Source organism: Nothoprocta perdicaria, unplaced genomic scaffold (assembly GCF_003342845.1).
Source record: "Nothoprocta perdicaria isolate Ctin4 unplaced genomic scaffold, notPer1 scaffold_25, whole genome shotgun sequence".
In the NCBI taxonomy this organism is placed as follows: Eukaryota; Metazoa; Chordata; class Aves; order Tinamiformes; family Tinamidae; genus Nothoprocta; species Nothoprocta perdicaria.
In genome coordinates this window covers 2,843,743-2,868,746 of record NW_020455477.1, presented here as the reverse complement: position 1 = coordinate 2,868,746, position 25,004 = coordinate 2,843,743, and the positions used below count along the sequence as shown (strand labels likewise).

General features: G+C 42.8%; 2 protein-coding genes across 2 annotated transcripts; one reads left to right on the top strand and one right to left on the bottom strand.

The window, feature by feature from the left end:
- The first annotated feature begins 1,032 nt into the window (after positions 1-1,032).
- Positions 1,033-5,178, top strand: LOC112947866 (putative coiled-coil domain-containing protein 195). Its single transcript, XM_026040025.1, has 3 exons — positions 1,033-1,258; positions 2,514-2,778; positions 5,046-5,178. The coding sequence occupies exons 1-3, from the start codon at positions 1,033-1,035 to the stop codon at positions 5,176-5,178; spliced, it is 624 nt and encodes a 207-aa protein (XP_025895810.1).
- Positions 5,179-8,162: 2,984 nt separating this feature from the next.
- On the bottom strand, positions 8,163-22,566 carry LOC112947865 (guanylate cyclase soluble subunit beta-2-like). Its single transcript, XM_026040024.1, has 16 exons — positions 22,468-22,566; positions 21,952-22,025; positions 21,083-21,177; positions 20,751-20,911; positions 20,253-20,352; positions 19,198-19,418; positions 19,010-19,112; positions 17,545-17,648; positions 16,565-16,781; positions 13,385-13,705; positions 12,507-12,655; positions 10,069-10,215; positions 9,569-9,723; positions 8,787-9,001; positions 8,581-8,703; positions 8,163-8,440 (listed from the first exon to the last, which is right to left on the bottom strand). Exons 1-16 carry the CDS (start codon positions 22,564-22,566, stop codon positions 8,289-8,291), a joined length of 2,436 nt encoding a protein of 811 aa, XP_025895809.1. The 3' UTR covers positions 8,163-8,288.
- Positions 22,567-25,004: the final 2,438 nt, after the last annotated feature.

The following is a 25,004-nucleotide window of genomic DNA, read 5'->3' as shown; positions in this document are numbered from 1 at the left end:
CCTGAGTCTCTTTCAAGCTAATAAAAATGACTTGAAATTTCTCAAAGTAAAAGTCATTTTAAACTATTTTCACGGTGGTTTTCTGACATTCTTAGTTTTAAATTTTGAAGTGGGGAAGCAGATTCTCTACAACATGTTTTATGAGGCTTTTGCATTTCCTTTCCAGCGGGAAGGTAGCTCCAGGCACTAGGTAATGAGAGCGGCACAGAGGATTGTGTTTCCCTTTCTAATGCAAGATTCATGTCTGATATACCTTCGCTTATGTTCCCAGGACGTTGTTGCACAAGCTTCATTCAAGCAGACTTCCCATAGCGTGGAACAAAGGGCAGCCCGGCCGAGGGAGCAGTGTTGGCCGCATCCTTTCAGGGAGAGCTCGAGGTTACCGGCTGCTCCACCACAACAGTTTTGGTCCCTCTAGTTAATAGCAGGGATATGGCAATATTTCAGCTTTCTTTTGGAGATTTGATTTTTCCTTTGAGAAACAGCTAATTCTTTTCCAAACGTGAAGAGTAGAAATAAATAATTCATTCCGCGGTAACAGAGAGATTAATTGCTGCAGAGTGAAGGCAGTCCTCTCCCTTTGCACCACCGAGCCATGCAGAGCCCTTGAGCCGAAGGAAATGGACTCCAGGTGAATTCTTCCTCCTTGATCCTTGTGCAGAAAACTAAAGCCTGAGGTAAGCAAAGGGGCAGGGAAGTATTTTTTGATGATGTGACAGTATTGAGTTGACAGTGATTTGTGTAAATGTGTAAAAGAAAAGCTCTGATCTGAAAAACAAAACCTTGAATGAATAAATCATGGGCCGTCTCTTAATAGCTTGACAGCTTAACTCAGCTCTCCTGGTGGTGAAAGATGGCCCAGCTTGAGTGCAGGGAGGGACTCCTATTGTCTGTATGTTCTTAAGTTCAGGGCCAGCCCACCATCGCCTCAGGAGTGCCAGTTTAGGGCAAGGACGTTTGTGCAAGAGCTGGGTGACCGCTCGGAGCAGGATGATGGAGGGAAACACCCACCTCCTCCAGGTCATCCGCAAGATGCGGCTGGAAATCAATAAACTGGAGAGGGAAAACAGGGCCCTGAAAGGAGAGCTCGAACTCTGCGGGCAGAGAGCACTGCAGAAGGAGCCGGGAGCAGGAGGAGAAGGTGGCGATGGAGAATCCAGGAACCTGGCTGATGATGGGAAGGAGCCTGTTGATCCACCAGTGCCCCTCGGCAATAACAACTCGACTGGTTCCACGCTGGCACCAAAGGAGCAGAAAGGTATGGAGAAGTCAGGGATCCTAACAATAATAATTTGCTTTCTGATGAGGATCTCCCAGTTCCGTTGTTCTATATTGCGGGGAACATGAAATGACACAAGTACGTCTCTCGTTACCTTGAATGAAGTACTTTGCCTTCCTTCAACGCCCACATCCAACAAAATGTTAGTTTTGTGTTTAACCCTAAGATCCCCTATGGGAGATACCCTTATACTCCCAGATGAGCTCGCTGAAGTGTTTTGCTACTCCAGGGATCAAGCCAAGCTCAGCTCATCTTTCTTCAAGTGGAAGTTGACCTTTATTTTGAATTTTTGTGGGCAGGAGCTGTCTTGTTTTTGTTATTATTTGTCAATGCCTTACTCCTTAGTTTTCCAGACATAAAAGAACTAACTGTTCTAATCATGTTCTGATCTCTCCTACAGCAGTAAAAGGTGAGAAAAAAAAACCTCTATAAATAGTAACAAATAGTAATAGGTTGCATATCTATGACACCAGATGTATGGTTTCTACATGTAGAATAGAACAGAGCCCATCACTGAATCCCACTTAGCTCACGGCCTTTTACATTGGGACTTTCAGTGGCTGCAGGCTTCATTATTATCTTGGGAGAAGATGACTAGTCTGTCAGTGAGTGTGAAAGACGTGCAAACCGACTTCTTACTTTGTGGCCTTCCAGCTGTATTCTATGGTGGAGAGGAGAGAAAAAAAAAAAAAAGAAAAAAGAAAATATTGGCATTAAAAGGAGATGTTTAGCCTCTTCCACCTTCCCCATAATCAAGAAATTTTGAATCAAAAATCCCCAAGTAATTAAAAACACATCAAGGGCTATCTAAATTCCAGATGTAGATGGCTCTCCATTCCTAAGGCTGCAACGGTGACAGGAGGGCTCAGAGCAGGCTGAGCGCCCCTTGTCCTGGAAGCAGGAGCAGTCCTTAGCCCTGCTGTTTCAGTGCAGCAATGGTGTAGCCAAAGCAATAGATCACAGGGAGGACCCATGGGTGTCCCTGCCTATGGCACCAAGTCCTGTGGGCACAGACCGGTTCCAGGCAGGAGCCAGGGCTGCCCAGAAGCCTCCGTGCAGAAGGTGAGTCCACCAGTGATAGCTCCCAGACTTCCCCCACACAGCGGCGGGACCCATGGGCTGCTGCGTGACGAGCAGTTCAGCAACACGGCCAAGAATTTCATTGCTATTTCCAGCTACCTAACTCGGTGTGACTGATGGATTCACCAAATTCATTCTCCCCTTTCCCCCCCAGGAAATGCCATGACCGTGCGGCGCTACCCAATTGCTTCGCCAGTGTGGCCCAAGTCCAGCCAGGCTCGGCCTTGCACGGGTGACCCACGGTCTCTGAGCAAAGGACTCCTGGACACGCAGGGGGGTGCTCGGCCAGCAGCCGGTCCCACTGCTGCACCACTGACCTACGTGCAGGGAAACGGGGCCGAAGAAGGTCCAACCAATGGTTTCTCCAAGGGTAACGCCAGCAAGAGGAAGCTGTTTCGAGAGCAAGTTTACAAGTGCAGGTAGGCTGGGTTGACCTTCGTGGCATAGATGGCCTGGGCTGACATGCTCGTTATGTTTGGTAGCACATATAAAACATGCCTTGGGGTTTTAGTTCGCTACCTGCAAAGCCTCAGGTTGTTCAGATGTGAATGCACCGCGCTCAGAGGCGAGTTCTGTTGAGGCGGGGGTGGCCCACTGCTTGAGAGGTGTATTAGCCTTGGCCACCATCGGTAGTTTGAATTTGTCATAAAAGAATATACGAGGGAGGAGAGATGAAATCATCTCCCCATTCCAGGCTGGTATTTTGCAGGTTGATGTGTTGCACTAAAGAGCTCAGTGGGAAAGGGATCTTTAAATCTTCAATGAAGATGTCAAGGCACCTTGAACTACGCTTTTGAAAGCGTGATTCACTTCATGGATTTAGACCTATTGTATCGCTCTTCCTCTCTAACTGAAGCATTGCAAGTTAATGCAGCCCTAAGAAATACCTTCTTATGGGATGGATCCCACATGAAGCCAAATGTCCCCTGCGCAAAAGCACTTGGGAGCAGTGCTCCTTGCTGAAAGGCTGGAGGGAAAAACGAAGTTGTGTGTTCAGAGGACACATGAGGGTCAAATGCTTCACAGCATTCGGACACCTAAATTTAGTCCCCAGCAGGGAGCTACTATCACTTTCAGCAGCACCAGGGCTCTGAAACCGGATGGGTCTCAACATGTGCTCCCAAGCTCTGGGAATTGTCTGAAACCGGGTGCTCCAGAGGCCTCCATGCATGGAGTCCTGCGTCCGTCCCCATGCAGGACCACCCCAGCCAAGACAAACAGCATACAGGGAATGCAGTTCAGAGTAATGGAAATAATAGTAATGGAAATAGCAGTGCAGATCTCCCGTAACTGAGGTTTGGGGACTTATTGAGGGAAAATGCTGTTCTTAGAGGGTCAAGGAACATTACTGGGTATTGTTTTGCAGTCTTTGGAGCTGCCTTGTCAGTACTGAATAGCAGTGAGTTTGGCACAGAGAGAGTCACGTCTCATCACTGTTGGTTGCCTTAGGAGAAGCAAGACATTAGCACAGGAAGAGTTTTTTAACCTGGACCCATCAGTAGACTGAACTGGATGTAGTTAGTCTGAAGCACAATGTTATGCTTGCTTACTGGAGAGGGGAAAAAATGAACGTTTTTTCATCATAAAGGTGGACATTTCCATTATATACACAAAAATCTGACACAGATAGGATAATTTGTGTCAAGGAGTTCAGAAAGCTATTTAAGCTTTCTTATAGCAATGGTGTCTTTGCTTGCTAGAACGCTATTTGGTGACAGGTTATTCTAGACTGTTTGTTGTAGTTTTCTCATATTTGTTTTAAAACATTTATGAAATTCTGGATATTTTTACTCTCTAGAAGTATATAATCTCAGATTTTTCTCGATCACAGTTGATTCCAAGTAATAAAATAGCAGTGCTACCAGATCATTGTTAATCTCTGTCTGCAACACTTTTATTGCTATGTGTTAAAGCACTGTTTATGCCATATTATTCTCACTTTTGAGGAAAATGAAAAAGAAGTAAATATTTTAATACACAAGGCAGGATAAGGGAAGCCAAATATTGTTTTGAGGGCTCTTACAAAGTATGCAAAGCCTATTTGGTACAACTGTCCCCAAGTCATACTCTGTCCCCTTTATCAAGCTCACCTATGCATGACTTGTGTCTCATTTAAAAATGTTTGGGTAGGATAGATGGGGTGGACAGATCCAATAGCTTCAGCTTCCAGCAGGATAGGGCTAATGGGCAAGGGAGAAGGTTGGAGGGCATTGTCGAGGCCCTCTGCACCGTCAGAAATGCTCATAGTGACAGCAAAGATCAGAACAAAACCAAATGAACAAAGGGCCCTGCAAGCCACAATTCATTTATTTGACAAATGACCAGATTCAAAACATACAAAATATCATGTTTTTACATCTGCTTCTACTGTGGGCTGAATTTGCCATGCGCACTTCTCAAACACCTTTGTACAATCACGGTCAGTAGCTACCTACACGTACAAGTAGGAACCTACTGGAATAACTCCCGGATTAGGAGCACCCAGATGCTGCATAGACCGTAGGTTGATATGCACACTTAACCTTCTGTCCCAAACTCAGATGCTGATAGAGGACCAGAAGACTCAGCAGAAAAGGTAGATGTTTCCAATAGAGAGACCTGGGCTTGGCCCTGGTTGTTGTTGTTGTTGTATTTATTGCACAATCTATATGTTTGTAATTCTCAATCCTTTCTCATTTTTCACCAGGGGTAAAGTGAAGGCCGTTAGTTTCCTGTTACCGATGGATACGTCACCACATGCTGAAAATCCAGGTTCTCTCAAATGCCCTCAAAATCAGAACACAAAACAGTTAACCACCATCATTGAAAAGGATATGTGAGCTGGTGAATTTTTAAAGGCCCATTGATTCTTGAGATAAATTGGCCTTAAGTGACAGCTGTGTGTCAGGTTCCTCTTCTGCAAAACGCTTTGGCCGGGTGCCTTTGCGGAGTCGCCTAGACTGTGTTCCAGGTCACTGGCCTGTTGTTTAGCAGGGAAATGGAAGCCACGACAAAAGCTGCTGGGAGCCTCTGTGCCACGACGAAACCCCATGATAGCAGGGGCAGCTTCTGTGCACAACACCTCCAGCATCCCTCCCCTCGAGAGTGCTTTAAATAGGATGCTAAAGCTGAATTTGCTGTGTTTGTGTCACAAAAACGGGGAAACCACGTCACCTTCTGGACACGCTGATCCCCTTAGGCACTTGTTGTAAAGATAAAGAATTTGTTGTTGCCGTTAAAGAACCTGTGAGGCTTTTTCTGTATATAAAACTCCAAAATTTCACAATACCGATACAGCTAAGTTCACAGGGCATTACAGATTCGTTTTATATTACCCTAAAAAACCTTGAGAATTGACCTTGTCTGTTAATGTCCATTTTGTGTTCACGGTCTGTGACTGCTGTTGCAAATGCTTTTAAAGATGATCATGTTCACTCAGAAAAGTGAATTTCTGAGGGGGCGCTGGGGAGCAAAATGCTGACTGGTATGATGGTGGGACTACAAACCTTTTCCTAACTTGGTATGTTCATCAGAACTAGGGGCTATATACCAAGACAAAATAGGTAAAATGTTGAATGTGAGAATTTTGAATGATTGGCTTTGGAGCAAGGCTCAGAACAAGAGAGTCTTTAGAGGAATTCAGCAAAGAACTATGTACAGAATAAATGTAAGAAGGATCTACAGACAGCTTGTAAAACACAAAGAAAGACAGTGTCCCACATATTATTTTATTTGATATACTGCATTAAAGAAAAGAAAAAAAATGGCTATTTCTTTGTATGCAGGCAATATTGAAGAGTGAATATTGCACAGCCAATGCATGAATAGTAGAGGTTTGAATGGATAATTCTGAGGAAAGATTTCATCTCATTGCCTGCTCTTAAATGATATACTTCTCTGGAGTCTCACAAAGTGAAAACATAGACCTGGTGTTAAGAAACTTCCTTACTGATTTCCAATGATCTTGTGCCCTCTTATAAAGTTATGTGCTCTGGTTTTGATTTTGAAATTCAAGATGCTTTGTACATTTAAGTAAATTTTTAATATAGTTCCATTAATGAAGTAAAATTTTAATTTCACTGCTATTTATTTGTAAATCTTATTTTCAGCTTGGGTCTGCAGAGAGTTGCTTTGTAATGTTAGAACTAGTGGTAAATAAGTCAAAAAATAAGTCTACAGACACTTGCCCAGCAGAGAGAGATGAATTTCATTTGTTTCCAGTGGATGGCTACTCCAGTAAATGAGGTTACGGCTTGGAAAGTTTACTGAGAAGCTCACTTCAGAAAGCATTAGAGGTAATATTTATTTTTTAATGATTTAATGAAAGCTTAATTGTCAAAAACTAGATGGTACGTATATGTTCAGTTAATTACTTAAAGCTAGAAGCTGCACTCCTACTGTGAGTAGAGACAATTCTAGCAAACCCTCTGCAACACTTGTAGGGTGGAAATCATCACTCTACATATGCTTCTCCTTTGGTCTGGGCTACTTGCAGACCTAATAGAGCCACACAGCACCCAGATAAAACTGGGTTTACAGCTCTAAACTCAGAGCTCTAAAAATGTCTTTAAACCAGGTGAAATTTCATCATATTCTGCTACGGGGAGGAGGAGATTCCTTTCACCAGTCTTTCCTCTCTGCCTGCTGTTCAAGAAGAGCTTCACTCTTGCAGCAGATACTGAGGTGGAAACGCGATACTCGGGACTGTAACAGAGGACTGACAATATTATTTGCAGTGAGCTCTTGCTCCAAGTTCAAATGCGCTTCCTGTTCATATCCATAGGCAATTAATTCATACCCAAAGACAATAAATCAGTCTAGGGTGCACCTAATGTCAGACTCCCCCACGGTACAGTACAATCCTTCGACTCCAAGCTGGATTCACAGGATTGAGAGCACAAATTGTGTGCCACATTGTCTGCAATATTTAGGTCCATTGTATTCTTGCTCCTGTATCCCTGCAGCTGAACTTTGATTTTGATCTGCCATTGCTGATTAAGAGCATATCAGAATGGCAGTCATTCCTTCATCTAAGGAGCATCTGATACCGGGTAAGTGAGGTTTATCTTTAATACTGTTATTTTAAATGATGCTAACACCCTTAACTCCAGCACTGATATGGTCCTTCTGTAATTTTGAAATCCTACTTTGTTTAGCTGGGGATGGAATATAAGAAATAGACTGAAACCTGGTTTGTTCATAGGTGCCTTGAACTGGCCTTCAGGACTATGATGAATTTGATATTAAACACTTCTGGCATTTTCATTTCCTTTTTATATTCCAAGTACAGCATGGACAGGTGGCTCAACAAGTGCACAGTGTTTTCTAATAGGTATGTGCTATGAAGTACACAATATTGTCTATTCATGACGGAAAATACAGGTTATATTAGATCTATATCTGTTCTGCAGTTCTACTACACAATGACTTTACCTGACAAAAGACTTGTTAAGAGATTCAGTTGTCATCACAGCTGTAACGTAGATCAAATTCCACTGATTTTATTCAAGGAAGCTGTTGGTTGTGCTTAAGACAAGATAAATGATTGCTTCAGGGAATATTTCTTTTATTGCAAATGCTCATTTGGGTAGAAATATTTCTAGCTGTATGAGTCACCTCTTTCTTGATTGCTACTTGAGATACCAAGAAGTGATTTTTACACAGGGAATTTCAAAGCTAAGCCAGAGGCTGAAAAATGTATTTCCAACCATCCTCTAGTGTTTTCGTTCTCCACCAGGAGTATTATATGGTATAGGTAGCATGATTAAAAATGAATTATTCTCCATTGTTTTCTTTTTTCTTGAAAACTGTGATGAAATGCTTGCTTTCCTTTCTTTCTTTCCTTTTTCTTTTTCAAAAGCATGTGCTGCTTGATATACAAAATCAGTCCCACAACAGCAAAATGTAGCAAATCATGACAAAATGGCTCTGTTTTATGTAAGTCAGAAACTCAGAGTAAATTGCAAAAATTGGAGCGGACATCTCTGATCTGTGGCTCTTGAGTAGCTCGTTGGACTTGTCCTCGGTTTCGAGGACAGGGATCATCCTCTGAATGCTGGTTGCCGTGGAGACTCCCGCAACTTTTGGAATCGTAAGTTTTGCCTGAAAGGAAACACTCTTTCAGTGTGTTTTTAATGGCCATAGAGGTTTCAGGGTGTCAGCTCACTGTATAGCACCTTGACTACTATGACCAGGTAGGAAGGGAGGGAGTTATCTGTTCTAGGTGGTAACTAAGAAACTACCTGTTAAATCTGTGATTTTTGCTTCGTTTCTTCCTCCGAGGCTGTCTTGTGCATCTGTGGGACCATCGGTATACTTCATTGCTACAGCTGGTGGCTGGTCCTTCTCTGTCTGAGCTGGCATAACTGAAAGAACATCAGAAAAGGGTACCTGAATTGTATTGACATTCATTGCTCCAGGATGAAGTGATATCTCAGGCTGACTCTACCTGGCTGATGAGAACACGGTAGTGTTTCAGTTCGGCGCTCTTCAAAGGACTGAGCAGAATCATGACCGGAATCTGCCTCTTTGAGTGGTCTTCCCATGATCTCATTCTCGGTTGCAGTTTTGTTCCTAAGCAGAAAGTAAGTGTGCATCTTCCCCTTGCCTTTCACTTCTATTTCTCCTCTTTCAGTCATCTCAAAATTCTTGTATTTTAGACATCTAAAGTAGCAGAAGCAGAAATAATATAGTTTTTAGAAGAGCTATTATAAAATAAGCAACAAAATCAGAACAGGTTGGGAGAAACAACAGAATTGACCATGAAAAACTGAATTTGTTCCAACTGCTGCCAAGCAAAGCAGGCTTGAATAAAGTTTTACACATACAACCTGATCCCAAATCAGGGAATACGGTACAGTCAAATATTTAGGGGAACAGCTCCTTGTCGATGGATAAATAGAAATTAAATATTGAGGCAGCCAATATCAGTTAGACAATTATATCTAATCATTTCATCCTAGCAGGCAATCAGGTTGGTCAAGCATGATTTATCCTTGGTAAATCCATGTTAGCTATTGCTCATCACTGCCTTCTGTTCCTGCCCCAAAATGGCTGATACTGAAATAATCAGAACAAATAAAACTCTGCCCGCCCTGATTTTCTTTATAAGGATGCTGCACAGATCACTGATGAAAAACAGCATCATCTATATCTGAAAGCTGCAGCTGTCCAAGACAATGTTTTTTAGCACTGCTTTCAACAGAAAAACATTTCAGCACAGCTACTCACTGATAAGCACTGGAGCTTAGATGAATTTTGCTGGGGACACCATGACTCTCCATCCGGGAGGCAATATTCACTGTGTCTCCAAATAAGCAATAACGAGGCATCTTTTCTCCAACAACTCCAGCCAAGACAGGACCTGTATGAATCCCAACTCTAATCTTTACAGAGACATAAAATGCACCCCCCCACAAAAAAAAGATCTGTTATTTAATATCATTATATGCATCATTATATGTTAATATTATATATTAACATCATTATGTAAGAGCATATCTTAATGCTCTTCGGTCACCTAAAAGTTCATCCCAACACAGCACTGAGCATCCATAAAATGCCAGACATCCACAGAGGGAGGCCCTCTGTGATAAACGTACCCATGTGGGCCTTGCTCAAGGTCACAGATGACTCAAAAGAAGCTCTTTAAAATCTTACAGCAAACCATTAAGCACAAGCCTGACGCACAGAGCAGCTGTGGCCCACAAAACCTTGTGTTAGCAACTTACTTGGATAGGATTCCCAGAAACTGGGTTCTTTACTCCTTTTGCAGCTATTATCATCCCCAAGGCAAAGTTAGCCACCCGCTCGGCATGAGAGGATACAGGCACAGGGACTCCACCAACCACCATATAGGCGTCTCCAATCGTCTCCACCTTTAATTGCAAGGAAACAAGTATGACTATGGTATCTGTACCCTGTTCAGGTTAGTGCTTTGCTTCCCTGGCTCTTTTTACCTGCAGCTATTCCCTCTTCCTTCTAAAAGATGTTCACAGCCAAAGCTCTGACATCCGTGATTTTTCTTGAGCTGGGAACTGTTCCTTAACTCCACAGGAAAAATTCCAATAAATTCCCTGCTTACTTGACCCACTTGAGCTATCGGTGTGAGGCCCTGAGGAGTCAGTGATGCTGCTGTGCCAGTGTCAGGCTTCTTGCCTGCCACTGAAGTGGGGCAGACCTATGTGACAAGGACCTTTTCCAAGCGTAGACCCCTGAGCCAGGAGGTAATCAGAGGACTCAACGCTGTTAATGAGTTCTCTTCAATTCACAAGTGCTGAGCGGCCTTAAAACCTTTTCTTATTAATTAGAATAAATCAAGGGCATCTACTCACTGGTGATTATTATTAAGTGGTTCACATAAAAGTTAAGAGTCTCTAAGGTTAGGATGTCAGCAAATACAAAGCTTGAACTGAACTGTCTTTGACTTTCCTTCCCTAAAGTTGTTTTCCAACAACATGCCAGTTTGTTTGGGTCAAATTCTAAGGGGCTGGTGCTCCATCAAGAGCCAGGCTCCTTGCAGGGCACAGCACCTGAGAAATGCCTGGGGAGCTGACCCAGGGCCTAGGGATTATGCAGGGAGCAGCATAGACTTGCTTGAAACAGGGAATTCCCGGATGGTTGAGATTCATTGCACCAGTGCAGTGCACGGTGCGTTCAGGCACGGAAGCTTTCTAAACTGCTCTTATGTGACTTCATTGTTACATTCACCATCAGTAAATAAGAGATTAATTTAAATTGGATTTACTGGCTTTCCTTAAAAAAAAAAAAAAAGTGTAAACAACGATAAGTATTTAGATTGTTCATTTGTATAAAGGCTTAACAGTTGAGCATGTCAATCTCGCAAAACATGTTCCTGTAAACATCTTCTATTGAAATAGCCTAGGGCGCAGTAACGCCAGTAATCTTCTGTAACAACTTTAAAATAAATGTTAAAAAAAAAACTAATAATGCATAGATATTCTAACTATTTTTAGGCTGTGGTAGGAGATTCAATTTATCAAGATTTATTCATAACTTCAGGCATTTGTAAGGTTGGATCAAGTTTATTTGATCAGTTTCAATATTTCATTTCTTTCTAGACTCCCTGGAAAAGTAATCTTGTCCTCCTGCCCTCCACCCTAATAACCTCCTTCCATATTAATAGGAGTTATATACAGGCGTCAAAAGGGAGATTATTGTAGTGACAGATAATTTACACATGATCTATGATTTAGATAGAATACGATGCTAATTTCCCCCCAAATCTCTGTGCTAATTCCTGGATGCTTCAATTATTGAACAGTTTCCTTGCAGGGCAGAAATTCCTCTGCTTTCCCAGTACAAATTGTTGCCGCATGAACCGCAAGTCTTGCCTGAGCAATGGAATGAATGAGATTTGGATCTTACCCTGTAGTATTTCTGTCTACCTAAATATTTAATTTGTTGGTGACAGATACAAATTTAGGACCTGCTCTTCAGCTGCTCAGATCTGGGTAACCTCCGGAGATGTTAATGGCAATTTTTTTTTTTTTTTTTTTTTTTTTTTTTTTTTTTTTTTTTTTNTTTTTTTTTTTTGTCGTTCTCTGACCCTTCTAGCAGAGGATCACACATTACAGAGCAGATGCAATCAATCCTCTTTAAGGCCAGGAGGCAGATCTATGTCATCATCTAAATCTCCATGAATCAAAACAAAGTTTATATGATAACCATATGTTGTATATATGGCTATTTTCCACCTAAAGAGGTACTTAATGAAACAGTGACCTCTTTTGTAACAGGCTAGACTAAAGGAGAACAGAAAATTAGTCAAACTGGTTAATAAACTAGCATACCTTGTTGTGTTAGGTGGGCTTTGAGAGAAGAAAGATGCATCAAAGAACAGCCATCGTGATATTAATGTTGTGAAAAAGGACCCTAGGTCATGCTAGAAGTTACATTATTGTTCAAGTCTTTTAAACACGTTTAATCATAGCTCTGCATGTTTGTTAGTTTCCATAGGAAAATCACATGTTATGCTTTTAATTAGACACAAAATAAAAAGGAAAAGCAAATACATAGTTTCTCTCTGGCCACTACAAAATAGATTCTCTAAAAGTTTTGGAAAGGTGATGGGGAGTAAGTGCAGTAACTCAAAACAACCCCCTCTGTTTCCAGACTATTTCTACAGCCTTTCTCAATCACCACGTACCTTGTACACATCATGCACTGTAGTGAGTCTGTCAAATCGCAGGTACATCGAATTCAACATGAGGACTATCTGGATAGGCTCGCACTGGGCACAGATGCTGGTAAAGGTCACCACGTCGCTGAACAGTATGGTGCACTCCTTGAACTCGCCTGTAAGCAGAAAGGTCAGTAGTAAGTAACTGCAAGGGCCGGGCAATCCCAACATCTGTCTGAGACTTCTTTGTGAAGTCCTCTCTCTTGTCGTTATTTTAGGATGCATGACTGTTCACTTGTAATACTCACATATGGAGGTGAAGGAAGAGATGCTGATGCAAGACAGCATCAAATAGGATATATAGCACATCTTGAACGATTTAGATATCTGATGTATGCATAAGTCTGTCCACATTCAGGACATTCTTAGCTGTTTATTTCATAGAGATTTACTGAAGGGGGCTAAAGGATATTCTTAGGTGATGTTCTTAAGGTAGATGGTTTCTGGAATCACAATAATATGAGGATTTTAGGTAGCACAGAGAAACTAAGTTTTCTGGGAAAGATGCTTTTTTTTTTTTTTTTAAGTTCTTTTATTTTTGAGCTCTCGCTTCTCTATGTAAACCTAGGTCAAAAACAAGAGCTTGGTTTGCTGTTGAAACACTGAGTTTTGTTCCTTGAATGGACAGCTGCTGCCACTTTTAAGCTCTTAGGAATCAATAGTGGCCAACAGCGTCCAAATCTTTGACAGAATAGCCCATGTTTTGTCACTGTAGTGTGCTGGCTGCCACCATGTAGCCAGTCTACTCTAGGGCAGGTGGCAATGGCCAAGCTCTGCCCCTGCCTCCATCTCCTAACACGATCACACCATGGTGCATGCATCACGAGTGAATCCTGTCCATTCACCTGCCTCAACTCGCTTCCCCTCCTTGAGCTGGTTGGCCACGTGCTGAGGAAGCATGGCATAGAGCAGAGCCTCAGTCTTTTTCTTTTCTTCTTCCAGATGCTTAGAGAGCGTCCGCAGCTCTTCCTTCTTCCTCTCCAGCTGGTTAGAGAGCTCCATCTCTGCCAGGCGCTGCTGATTGAGCAGAATCAAGTCCCTGGTCACATCATGGGGGGCAATGTCTGCAATGTGCATCTGTCGCTCTTCCAGCTCATGCAAAGTGCGAAGCAAAGGGGAGCAGAGGTAGAGCATGCACTGCACGGGCTCCATCCAGATCATCTGGCCTGTTTAAAACAGTTAGTGGTGAGCGTATCCAGCAGCCTGGACATGATGCTCGGTATTGCTGCTGCTTGTATTAACAGAGCAGTTCCCAGTACCGTGGCTTTTCCTGGGATTCATCAGAGAAGTTGATTTGCATTTAGAGGTGGACTTGTTTGGATGAGGTATAGTGGGTAAATAAAAAGACTGCAGAATAAAGAACTGAAATATTTAGAGGTGAAATTCACAGGGGTTGAAATGGGGCCCCAGTGAGGCCAATGACAAAACTTCCCTTCTGTGGGAGCTTCCAATCATTATGATCCTACAAATCAGAAGGTATAAAAATGCCTGAGAGGCATAGGGAGCTGTTGAGGTTGGGATTTGTTTGCTTGTTTGGTTGGGTAGGAAGGGACGTACTTTTGGGATTTGACTTTCCTTTGTTTGCTTCATAAGTATCTTTGGTTTCTAAACAGCAATCTAGAGATCTCCTGGTCTTTCTTCTCCCTTATTTCACTCCTGGGGAAATTGGATGAATAGTTTTAAAATTAACGGGCTTGTGACATAATAGATGCTGTGGGAATTAAGCCTGAGTGAATAAGAGGAAGTGGAATTTTATCCCTGTTCCAAGTTCCTAATTTTATTAACATGTATTAACATTACTTTTATTCAAAGTCCCCTACATTTTTTTTAATCTAAGGAATATGACATTTAACAAACATCAGGTAAAGGAGAAAAGTAGGTCATATCAATATAGTTCAGAAAAGTAAAACTGAAGTAGAAAAGTCCTTTTAAGACAAATATCCCTATAGTTGTACAAAGTGGACAATCATTCCGTACTCATTCCTCTCAATAAAAGTAAAGCAAATAAAAACTGCTTGTAGCTACAAAGTTTTAATGGGTAAACTCCTCTATAGCACCGGAGAGGGAAAAGAAGCCAGAAATCAGAATTTGAAAAAATGATTAAAAAAAAAAAAGCCTGATTCACTTATGTATTTTCTTATCCACAGTTGAAAGCCATCCACTAACAAGTTACTCCTCAAAGGTATGAATTAAGATTTGAATAATGTATTCACACTTTTTAAATCAAAATGCATGGATTCACAGGTAAAGACAATGCTCCTCCAGCTGTAGGAATTTTATCAGGAATTTGTATTTGACCCTTCTCTCTCCCTTGTCACCCCTTCACCCAGCAGAGTGGGAGCTGCGTGATGGCAGATGCCATGCCTTGTAGGGTGTACAGGTTGCTCACCCAGTGCTTTAATTATTTTCTTTATAAGCTCAAGGTGTTATCCAAGGTCTGTGAAGTCAAATAGCTGGTTTTAAAATGTTGTTTCAAGCACAAAGATACGACTTCCTTATCAAAAATGATGGTTAGCAGTGCTAAGAAGTGACTCTGTTTTGGGTGCTTGTGCTGAGTTTGAGCTACAGGGAACTAAGAGTTACTTTTATGCAGCCCAGTGCACCGCCATGTTTACAGCAGCTGTTCCAGGAGCAGGAGCTATCTCTGGGGTCTTTTTTCACTTTCCCTGGGTTCCCAACAAAATAGAAGGTCTTGGCTGGGTGCAGGAGATCCATCTGAGAACTGGCTGTGGGACTCCCACCCAAAACCTGAGAGATTGCATCAGCCTCATGACTTACATTATTTCTTTGCCTTTGTCCTCTGCAAACACTAATGCACAGGGCAGCATGATGGAGATGTTCTCAGAGGTTTTTCTAGGAAATCAGCAGGACAAGAGGGCCTCTGAAGTGCCTGTGTGTGACTGCATGCAGCATGGGGAACAAGCAGGAGGCAGCAGAGGTCTGTGCTCAAGGCTGTGGCGTCTTTTGGACGAGAGAAATGTGGTGGTTAACTCACGTGGCTGGAGTGCAGGCTGGGAATGCGAGGAGGAGATGCCTTGTGTGTGGGACAGCAGCGGGGATGCATGGAGCTCTGCCTAGGGAGAGATGAGGAGGCAGCTGAGAGTTGGTGAGTTAGCACTGGGGTGCAGGCCAATGTGGCAATGCTGTGGTGGGTAGCTAACACAGGCCACCTGATCAGGAAGGAAAACTACATGTGGCCTTCTGCAAACTGGAAGAATTATGTTCATAAGGGACCTGAACCAACCAGGTAACTGATGGAAGGACCACACAGCATGAACAGGCTGGGGGATTTCTGGAGGGCACTAATAAATGAATGAAGTTGACTCTCTCAATATAGGTGACCAAAGAGTGGAGATCAGAGTGCTCTGCTAGACCAAGTACGTGCCAACAAGTAAGTGTTGGTTGAAGAATGTGAAGGTTGGGGGTTTGGCCTTGGCTGCAGGGCCCATGAGATGGTAGAAAGCAGTATCCTAAGCAAGGAATGATGTAAAAAGAATCACAACCCTTGATTTTAGGAGAGCAAACTTTGGCCTTTTTGAGAATTTACCTGGGAGAATCCTAGGAAATATGATCCTTGAAAGAAGAGGAGCTCAGGAAAGCTGTTTGATTATTCCATGAGTAGCTAAGGCTAGAGGTGGTTCAGATACAGTCTAATCTTTGGCCTTGCTGCCATTACTCAGCAACGTGCAAAGATGGGGGTTTTTGTAGCTTTAGAAAAACACTACATATCCAAGTCTTTTAAATGGAAACTTTGCTATTTCTGATTGAAAACCTTCAATATCTGATTGAAAACCTTCAATATCTATATCTGATTGAAAACCTTCAATACCTATCAGAATTTGTCTATGGCCATGTTAAGGTAGTGCTTCTATAAACAGAACCATCTCCTTTTTCCTCACTGCACAAAGACAAGGCCGTTTATAGGACTTATGTGAAGCTAGGAGTCAACAGAAATGCATTACTTCAAATCCATCATTACTCTTGATTTAATCTGAACACTTATGTTATTGAAAACAGTGAAGTACCTCTCAGCTCTAGCATTGGCCGCTGTTTCCATGATTCTGGCATCATCTCCCTCCTAGTCTGGAAAACAAATTGGCTGTTGATAAATTTCTGAATGCTAGAGATGGTGAAGGGTACTTCAGGATGAGTGATACTGAAATAGTGATCCAAGCAGATGCCCATGGTTTGAAGGCCAGGAACAATCTTCTGAATGCTCACCCCAGCTTGCTTCACCCTGAGCTTAAAGAGAAGTTGTGGACAAGGTGTTACAATTCATAGTCTGTTTGGCTTCAGGCCAAGCTATAGCTCATTGCTGTTTATACAGGTATTGGAGTTGGAAACAGCCACCAGCCTTGCTGTATTACATGACTTATTTCTCAGCAATGTTTACGTCTCATATTACCTCAAAATTCTGAATGAGGGTCCTTCATAGCAAGATCTTGTTATCTAAATGCTGTTCCCTATCAATTGTTAATCAATTGTTTAAAACAAAACAAAATCCCCGCTGCTTCTTACTCTTGGTTACGTCTCTGTAGGTCTAATGCAACACAGTCGACCCTACCACAGTACCACAGAAAGAAGATGCAAGTATGTTGTTTTGTGGCAATGTGCTGTAGGGTGATAACGCAAGGGGTAATTGTCAGCATGCTTGCCAGTGGTCGAGCAAAAATGGTTCAGGCTCATCAAGCTTTCCTTCTTTTCCATCATCTCACTCCTCCCTATGGAGTATCCATGCTAAGCAGCTCTGGAGAGAAGTACAGAGACTCTGTATTGTGTGTCAGGGTTGCTGTGCTATCTGCCCTCTTCCACGTTTGGCAACAGTGTCAGATAGCACAGGACTAAAAACTGATAGCTTACTATTTGTGTTGTTACTGCAGATTACCTAGAAAGTAATTGGATAAAGGAGACAGCAGCACATACAACATAGGAGGAGACAGTCAACACAGGAAAATAACTATATGGTTTAAGTAAACTAAATGCCCTTACCATGTGCCTTCCCTACCTCTTTGTCAAAAACCATATGAAAAGGAAGTCCATTGCAAAATGTTTTGGGGTCAATCCAAAGATTCTTGGGATAAACAGGATCAAATCCTCTCAGAAGTTTACCTGTAGCAAGATAAATATGCAGTTTTTAATCTAGTTGTGCCTCGTAAAACGGATCAGTATCACTGTAGCACTCAAGTCTGCTGGAACTCTAGATTTCAATGTGAGAAAAACAATATAAGTAAAAGGGATTCAGAGATGCACACGCTTCTGTGCTCTGGAGTTGAATACACAGCTGATCACCAGCCAGTTTGATTTGGTTGAGAATTTGATTTCCTCACAAACAAACAAAAAAAAAAAAAAAAAAAAAACCCAACAACAAAAAGCATTTCATGCATGACACTGTGGAAAAAATGAGAATACGTGAGGAACACAAAGATTGAAGTACTATTCTGCTTTTATTTTACTTACCTTGAGTTTTTTAAAAAGCAGTCACAATGCCTACAGAGAAGCTTATGCCTTCTAGCAGATAGATAATTTTTGTGATAAACATTCAGAATAAAGTAGGTAAAACAGTCTGAAGCACTCATCTAACCTAGACATCTCAGTCCTCCTCTGGTAGCCCACAATAATCACGTGGCTGATTTTCAAGGGATGTCTTCCCACAAATCTGCCACCAGAAGGTGGTTATTTACAGTCACTTAAGTAAATGCTGTTTGCTAACAGCTGCTCAAGTCACCCAGAAGAGCTTGGATGGAAAGAGAATGGCAAGAAAGACTGAGAATTTAGGCCCCAGCTCTTAGAGCTGAACTCCTACTGCTTCAGTGAGCATCAGCTTACTGCTGATGCATGTATCAGCTGTGAAATTCAGGCTCTTCATAACTCCTAGCACTTTCTTAGTCTGTGTAACACTGTTAGAACTTTTTAAATAACAGTATTATACTTGAAATCAATTTTTGGAGTATGTTTCTTATTCTTATACCTGTGTTACAGGTTATAGTGGGTGGTACCAGGCTCAGCTTTTCACCCCTTACAGGATGCAGACAGTAGCATGATGCTGAGCTGGGCTTCCATTCCTGCAGACGCATCCAAAGATGCCAGCAGGAAAAGCACTGGTAGCCGCGCTTGCCGTGTGCCCGTGAGGGAGGAGCAGAGATTACCCCATTGGCAGCAGATTTTAGGTGTCAGAGGGGGTCATTTGGCTTTCAGAATTTAACAAAAGTTGACAACTTTCAAATAGATTAGCAGCTACCAGGTTGAAAACACTCAGTTCATCAGCTAAGACCCCTGACATGACATGGAAGTAGCAAAAGTACTGCATTTGTGCAAAACCACTTCTCAGAGAGAAATAAAAGAAACATATTTAAGAGACAAAAGTGACAGGCCGTGTTCCATTTAAGTATCTGTAATTAATAAGCATGCTATTACCATCAGGTTTTATGATTACCCTCTATAACCAAAAGAAATTTCAGCAGATCTCTCACCTCTTCCTAGTGCAATCATTCCTCTGATTTTTTTCCAGTGACTTTTCTTGACAGGACAAATGGCGCTTCCTCTGCCTCTAACTGTATCAGCTTTTTCAAGGACCTGTGGAAAAAATTCAAGGGAAAATTCAAATGTATTTTACTTTAGAGATATTTTAATTATATAATCATCATGAATATTAAAATACCTCTTTATTCAGTTGGTTTTCAATTTGTCTTTCAGAGTATGCAAGATTCTGAGGTGAGGAAAAAAGTTTATTTCGTTCTTTGTATGAAAATATTGGGTTTTGAGTGACAAGGAAAACAATATGTTCTTTTTTCCCAGTTCTTTCTTCTTCTTCTGCCTGATTGACTATTTCCATTGAAATATCAATGTTAAAAAAATCCAGGGCTGCTGCACCAATGATTCCTGGAGGACGAACAAAAGACAAAATATTGCCGAGAACAAAGTCATTCCCTTTCCATAGATTTTTCTGACAACAGTTCAGACAATTCCTAGAGAGCGTCCTCGATGGAGTTTCAGTGTTTCAGCTCTCAGTATTCCCAGTGACTCGGGAAGAAAAAGGCAACTTACTGCTACCTATGTCATTCCTACTGCACTGCTGTGAAATAGGTGAGTAGGAGATGCTGCGTTTCTTTTGTCTGATGCAAAATGCCTATTTTCACTAGGAAAAACTCAGCAGGATATCTGAAATGGCTTAATAGTAATATCTAACTAACAGAAATTTCCATTAATTTAAAAAGTGCAGGGAGACTAAAAGGAGGGTTTTTTTCCCCCAGATTACAGAGTTTCATTATAATCATCTTCTATTTAGACAGATAGTTTTCATAGAGGGAAATTTCTTCTTGCAAAAAGGGATTTAATGAAGATGCATGATCAGTCCTTTCATTTCTGTTTAGGTATTGGGCATGCTACTGGACAACAACAGTGACGTGAAACTCTATCTGAAAATCAATTAGTTCCACGTTTTGATAGGAATGTGAAATGAGCTCTGATAAAGGTAATGAAGTCAGAGGGTTTGTTACAATGCCCATCACAGGTGGCTGGGCAGTTAGGAGACCACTGAGCTCTGATGGTCAGATGATTGACAACTAAACTCTGCCAGGCTTTGCTGCCACAGCCAGTCCTCATCTGCAAATATTTTGAAACCTAAACAAAGCGTATCTGCAAATAAATGTTTAGTTTGTCTACTTACATTGTGCTACCACACAATGGTCTGCATTCTGCCTCCTGGCACATTACCTGGGACAATATGGCACAGGCCTCTTCTGTCCGAGTAGTAATGTAGATGCATTGATCCATCTCCGTTCTTTTCCACTCTGAAAGACGGCGCGTTCATCTCCTGAGGAAAGGACAAACAAAAACAAACCTTAAATATCTTTTCCTGTTAAGGAATGCTGCTGAATTCCATTTGTCCAAAAGCATCCCCTACCTAACAAAATAAACAAGCATGCATAATACAAGTAAGCTGAGATGAAATATGCTCATCTGTGAAGGAAAATTTGCTAGGCATTAAAGCCAAGGTAATGAATAATATCTAGTGCTCTAGTGACAAGGATTACTCAGAGAAACTATTTTAATAATTGTTCTAATATATAGTAGTAATTAGTTTCAGAACACAGGAGAGCGTCCTACAGCCATTTTTTATCATTATTCATACCCACGAGAGGCTGTTCCTTCTGTCACAAAACCCTGTCAGAGTCCATCCATAGCTGCTCATTGATGACGCCCTGAACTTGCCTGGTAAGAAAGGGAGAGGTAGCTGTGCAGCGCATCCAGATTCTCTATGAACTCGTGGAGATTTCCGCCCAGCGTTCTCAGCATGTGGTCATAGCCCGAACGCTTGCAAAATTCAAAGAAGTGCTCTCCAAATTGCCTCAATACCATGTCAGCAGGAACGCCTGCCAAAATAAAGATGTCTTAATGAACATGAAAGGCTTGGGAGTGTCAGGTGAATGCAGGAAATCGGGAACACCAGGAGGACATTGCAAGGAAAGCAGGGGACTAAAATCCAGGCTGCAACCTCAGGCTGGGATGAGGATGGTGCCTTTTGGTGGTACAAAGACACTTACCTAGTATTTTGCAGGCTTTATCAATGAGTTGCATTGTAATCTCATCTTTGTAAACTTCAAAAGTCAGAAAACTATCCTCAACTCCAGCCTGGAGCCTGCAGTAGATAAGAGAGCGTTCTTGTCTCAGAGATGCTGTAAATACAATACCTACCGGTATTCTTTATGCATTTCTTGGTATTAACCCATTCCTTTAACTACTTCAAGCATGATATGGGAACTCACTACTTTCATTAATGGTTTAAGAGTTTTTGTTTAACATATTATGGTAAATTTTAACATAACGTGTGATGCTAGAGGGATTAGAGGACTAGTCATTCTACTGGCTTAAGGCACAGTGTGGCTCTCTATAGGGCCCCTATAGTCCTGACCAAAAATCTGCTGAAATTTTACTCTGGTCTCTTTGTCTATTATATTTAGGTGCCTCGGTCTCATTGTGTACTTCATTCGGATATCTCTATCTCCTGGAAAATTCCACAGACCTCGTAAAGGAAAAATGAAAGCTGAGAAGAGGATATACATAGCTGCTTTTCTGAAGGAATTGCAATGAACTGACTTCAAATCTAGGGTGACATCTATTCGACGTAATTACTTCCTAATATTGTCACCATGAGCCAGTGAGTCTATTGTACAATCGTCTGTAAGAGAAAATGGCATAATTACGTGGCATAACAAATAGAGCAATCATGACAAGTTAATATCATAAGATTAACTGTTAAAGGGTAAGAAAGTTTTGCTTTTGTTCCCCTAGGTTTTAGTATTTGCTTGTGCTATACCTCTGAAGCTGTGCAGCAGGGAGAAATGATGATCCACTGCTGCTATGTCCCTGCATCTTTTCTTCCAACAAGCTACATCAATTAAGAACACCTTACCTTAATTTTTCCCACGTTTCTTCACCATACTTTTCAACCACCAGGGACTTCAGGCATGAATTTATAAATCCATACTGAAAAAAAAAAAATAAACAGGTGATCACAGAAATGATGCAGTGGGTTTGCAAGCGCCATCCAAACGCACCCTCCTCTTGCGCTTAAGCTCCCACGGCCGGTTTTGGACCGGGAAAGGGGAAGCACAGGCAGCCCTGGACGGGGCTCCGCAGGAGCCGGGCTGCAGCCGGAGCTGCCCCGGCCCCGGGGCGCAGCGCTCCCCATCCCGCCGCACTCCCCATCCCGCTCCACTCACCATCCTGCTGCTCCGGTGTGTGCAGCACCGAGCGGAGCAGAGCCGCCCTGCACAGAGCAGATCCGGGCGCCGCGGCCTCCCCGCTCTGGTGCCGGAGCCGTCCCCTGCCGCGGGCCGCTTTTCCTAGCGGAGAATCTGTGTTCCTTGTGTGGTCGCTGGTGGAGCGGATGTGAGAAGCGGTGCCAACGAGCGCGCCCGGAGAGCACGTTAGCTTCCCGGTCACGTTTCCCAGCAGCCGGCTGCCACACGGTGCAGCCCCGCTGGGCGTTTAATAGGGTGACCAGGCTGGGCACCACGCGGCGCATCCGGGCGGGATGTGATGCAGGGTGTCCAGGCTGGGTGCTGCACCCAGGCTGGGCGCTGGACGGTGTGGGCTGGACAGCCTGTGGGTGCCCCAGCCTGGAGGTTAGCCCAGCTTGCCCTGTCCCAGCCACCAGCCTCACGAGGGATGTGGCTCAGGACAGCACCTGGGGAATGGTAAGAAGGGAGGGCCTCTTTCTCCAGGACTTTCTCAAAACAGCTCTCAGTAGACCAGGAATAGTGACCATGGGGTCAACAGCTGTGCCTGCCTAAGCAGAGGAGAGCTGCAGGTAACACCCGTGTTTTATTAGGCTGATTGATGCTGTTGAAAAGTGCCAGGCTGTGCTAAGCCTGGTGAGGGCAGGTAACCTGAGGGCTCGCTCCCCACTGGTGTGGGGCCAGTCTGTGTCTGCAGCCATCCACCCCACCGGAGAAGAGAGGTGAGCAGGGACAACGCCAGCAGCAACACGGTGGTTGGGTTAGATGCAGTCACCCCTTGAGTGCTAGCAGTGTGTAAGGGCAGTTCTCCCTGCAGATGAAGACAAGTGGTCAGTGAGAGGCACGTGGACATCACTGCCTGGAGGAGCACAGCTCCTCCCGCCTGGCGCTTTCGGGGAGCAGGTTCCAAATCCATGGGATTTGAGGGCTCGGTGAATGTTGCGCATGCTGCGAGGAGACAGAGTTTGTTTGCAGCCCCCTTGGCACCAAATCAAATATGTACTTAAGCATAATTCTGTAGCAGGTAGTGTGACACCCAGCGCAGCAGATGAAGTTGCTATTAGCTGATGCGTCCTGGCAAACTGAAGGCAGCCAGTATTTTAACCCCCTTATAAATGGGCGTGTGAATTACACAGACAGACAGGCTATATAATAACACCTACAAAGTTACTAAAAATAATGGGATTTTTGAGTTCATCCCTGTCACTGCCATCAAAACAAACGTAACTTGCTGTGCGATACCACTCTGATTTTTGTGCAAATTTTACCCACGTAAGTCTGCTGTCGATGTGAATGCAAATAATCTGATATTAGAAATGATGAAATAGGAAGCTAAAATTAGAGAAAATAGTATAATACATCTGAGTTGTATATATCTGCTGATCACTATATATATAAAATATATATATTCAAAAATAAATATATGTTCAAAATTTATATACTCAAAATCATGCATCATTGGAGAGATTTGCAAGCAAAGTGGCTTGTTATCTTTTATTTTCCTTTACTGATTGCATGACACAATCTAATGGATTTTAGTGAGAAATGTAAGCAACTGTCATTATTGTTTTGTTATCTAATTCAGAGACCCAAAATTCAAATTAATAGCTGTAGACCAAAAACCTCAATCCTCAAGGACATTTAGATTGGAGATGAATTCATCATTATCAGCTGAGGCCTTTGTTTAGTCAGTGAACTGATTCCTATTTTTCAGGACTATCTGTCATTATTAAATGAGAGGAAGAAGTTTCAAATCGGGAGTGTTTGCAGGCAGGTTACTGGGCTGCTTGCCCTTTGCAAGCCACAGTGTTGCCCACAATGTGTCCTTGGTCACCTTTGTCATCTGAGATGGACAAAACTGGAGAAAGCATGACAGAGTATTTAGCATATGACTAAATCATGCTTAAGGTGTGATGCTCCCTCCCCATGGGAGGGAATGGGAGCTCAGTGCTCCCGTTTCACAAAACCTAGGAGATGGGCAGTTGTTTCCACGTGTAACCATCGCTGTTTACCAGCAAGGCAGAGCACCCTCCTCAGCTGAAGTATGTTTGGGAAATCCACAGTGGACTTCACCTTCAAACAGCTTTTCCTTCTTCCCAAAGCCGGTCCAGTGCCAGGTCGGACACTGGGCTGAGGACCACGTCAGCTATTGACCGTGTGTATCTGTCTTTCAGGAACCACTCAGCGATGCCTCTAGGAGCAGGCTCCCGGCCGAGTATTGTGCTGCTGATCCTGAAAGTGTCTACAGCCTTCCCAGGAACTTGTGAGCAAATGGATCTACCTACGTATCTCATAATCCTTCTGCCTTTGTGTTGAAGGATCCATTAATTTGGAAAGAGAGGGTTGTGGCCTTGCTAGAAAGATATTCATCCTTGCCTGTCAACAACAGTTTTATTGAGCTGACTTCCTCTGGCCTTTTGTTGCACTTGTACCTTGCTGGTAGCAAACAGCATCCTTGAGCTCTACGGAGGTCAGCCAAATAGATGAGCTCTAAGCAAGAATTTATTTGCATGTTCTCAATTAGAAGAGAAGAGGAAATAGGCAATACAGCAGCCCCTAACTCCTGGTTCCAGCCTTGGAGCATGCAGCTGTAGATTTGCAGTCCGTGCTTGTAAGAACATGCTTCTTTTCACACCTTTTTCTTCCCGTTGTGTGACTATTAGCAGCCCTGAAAAGCCGTGTGTTAGTTGCCATGGTGGAGGCACTGCTCCCCATAACACTTCGC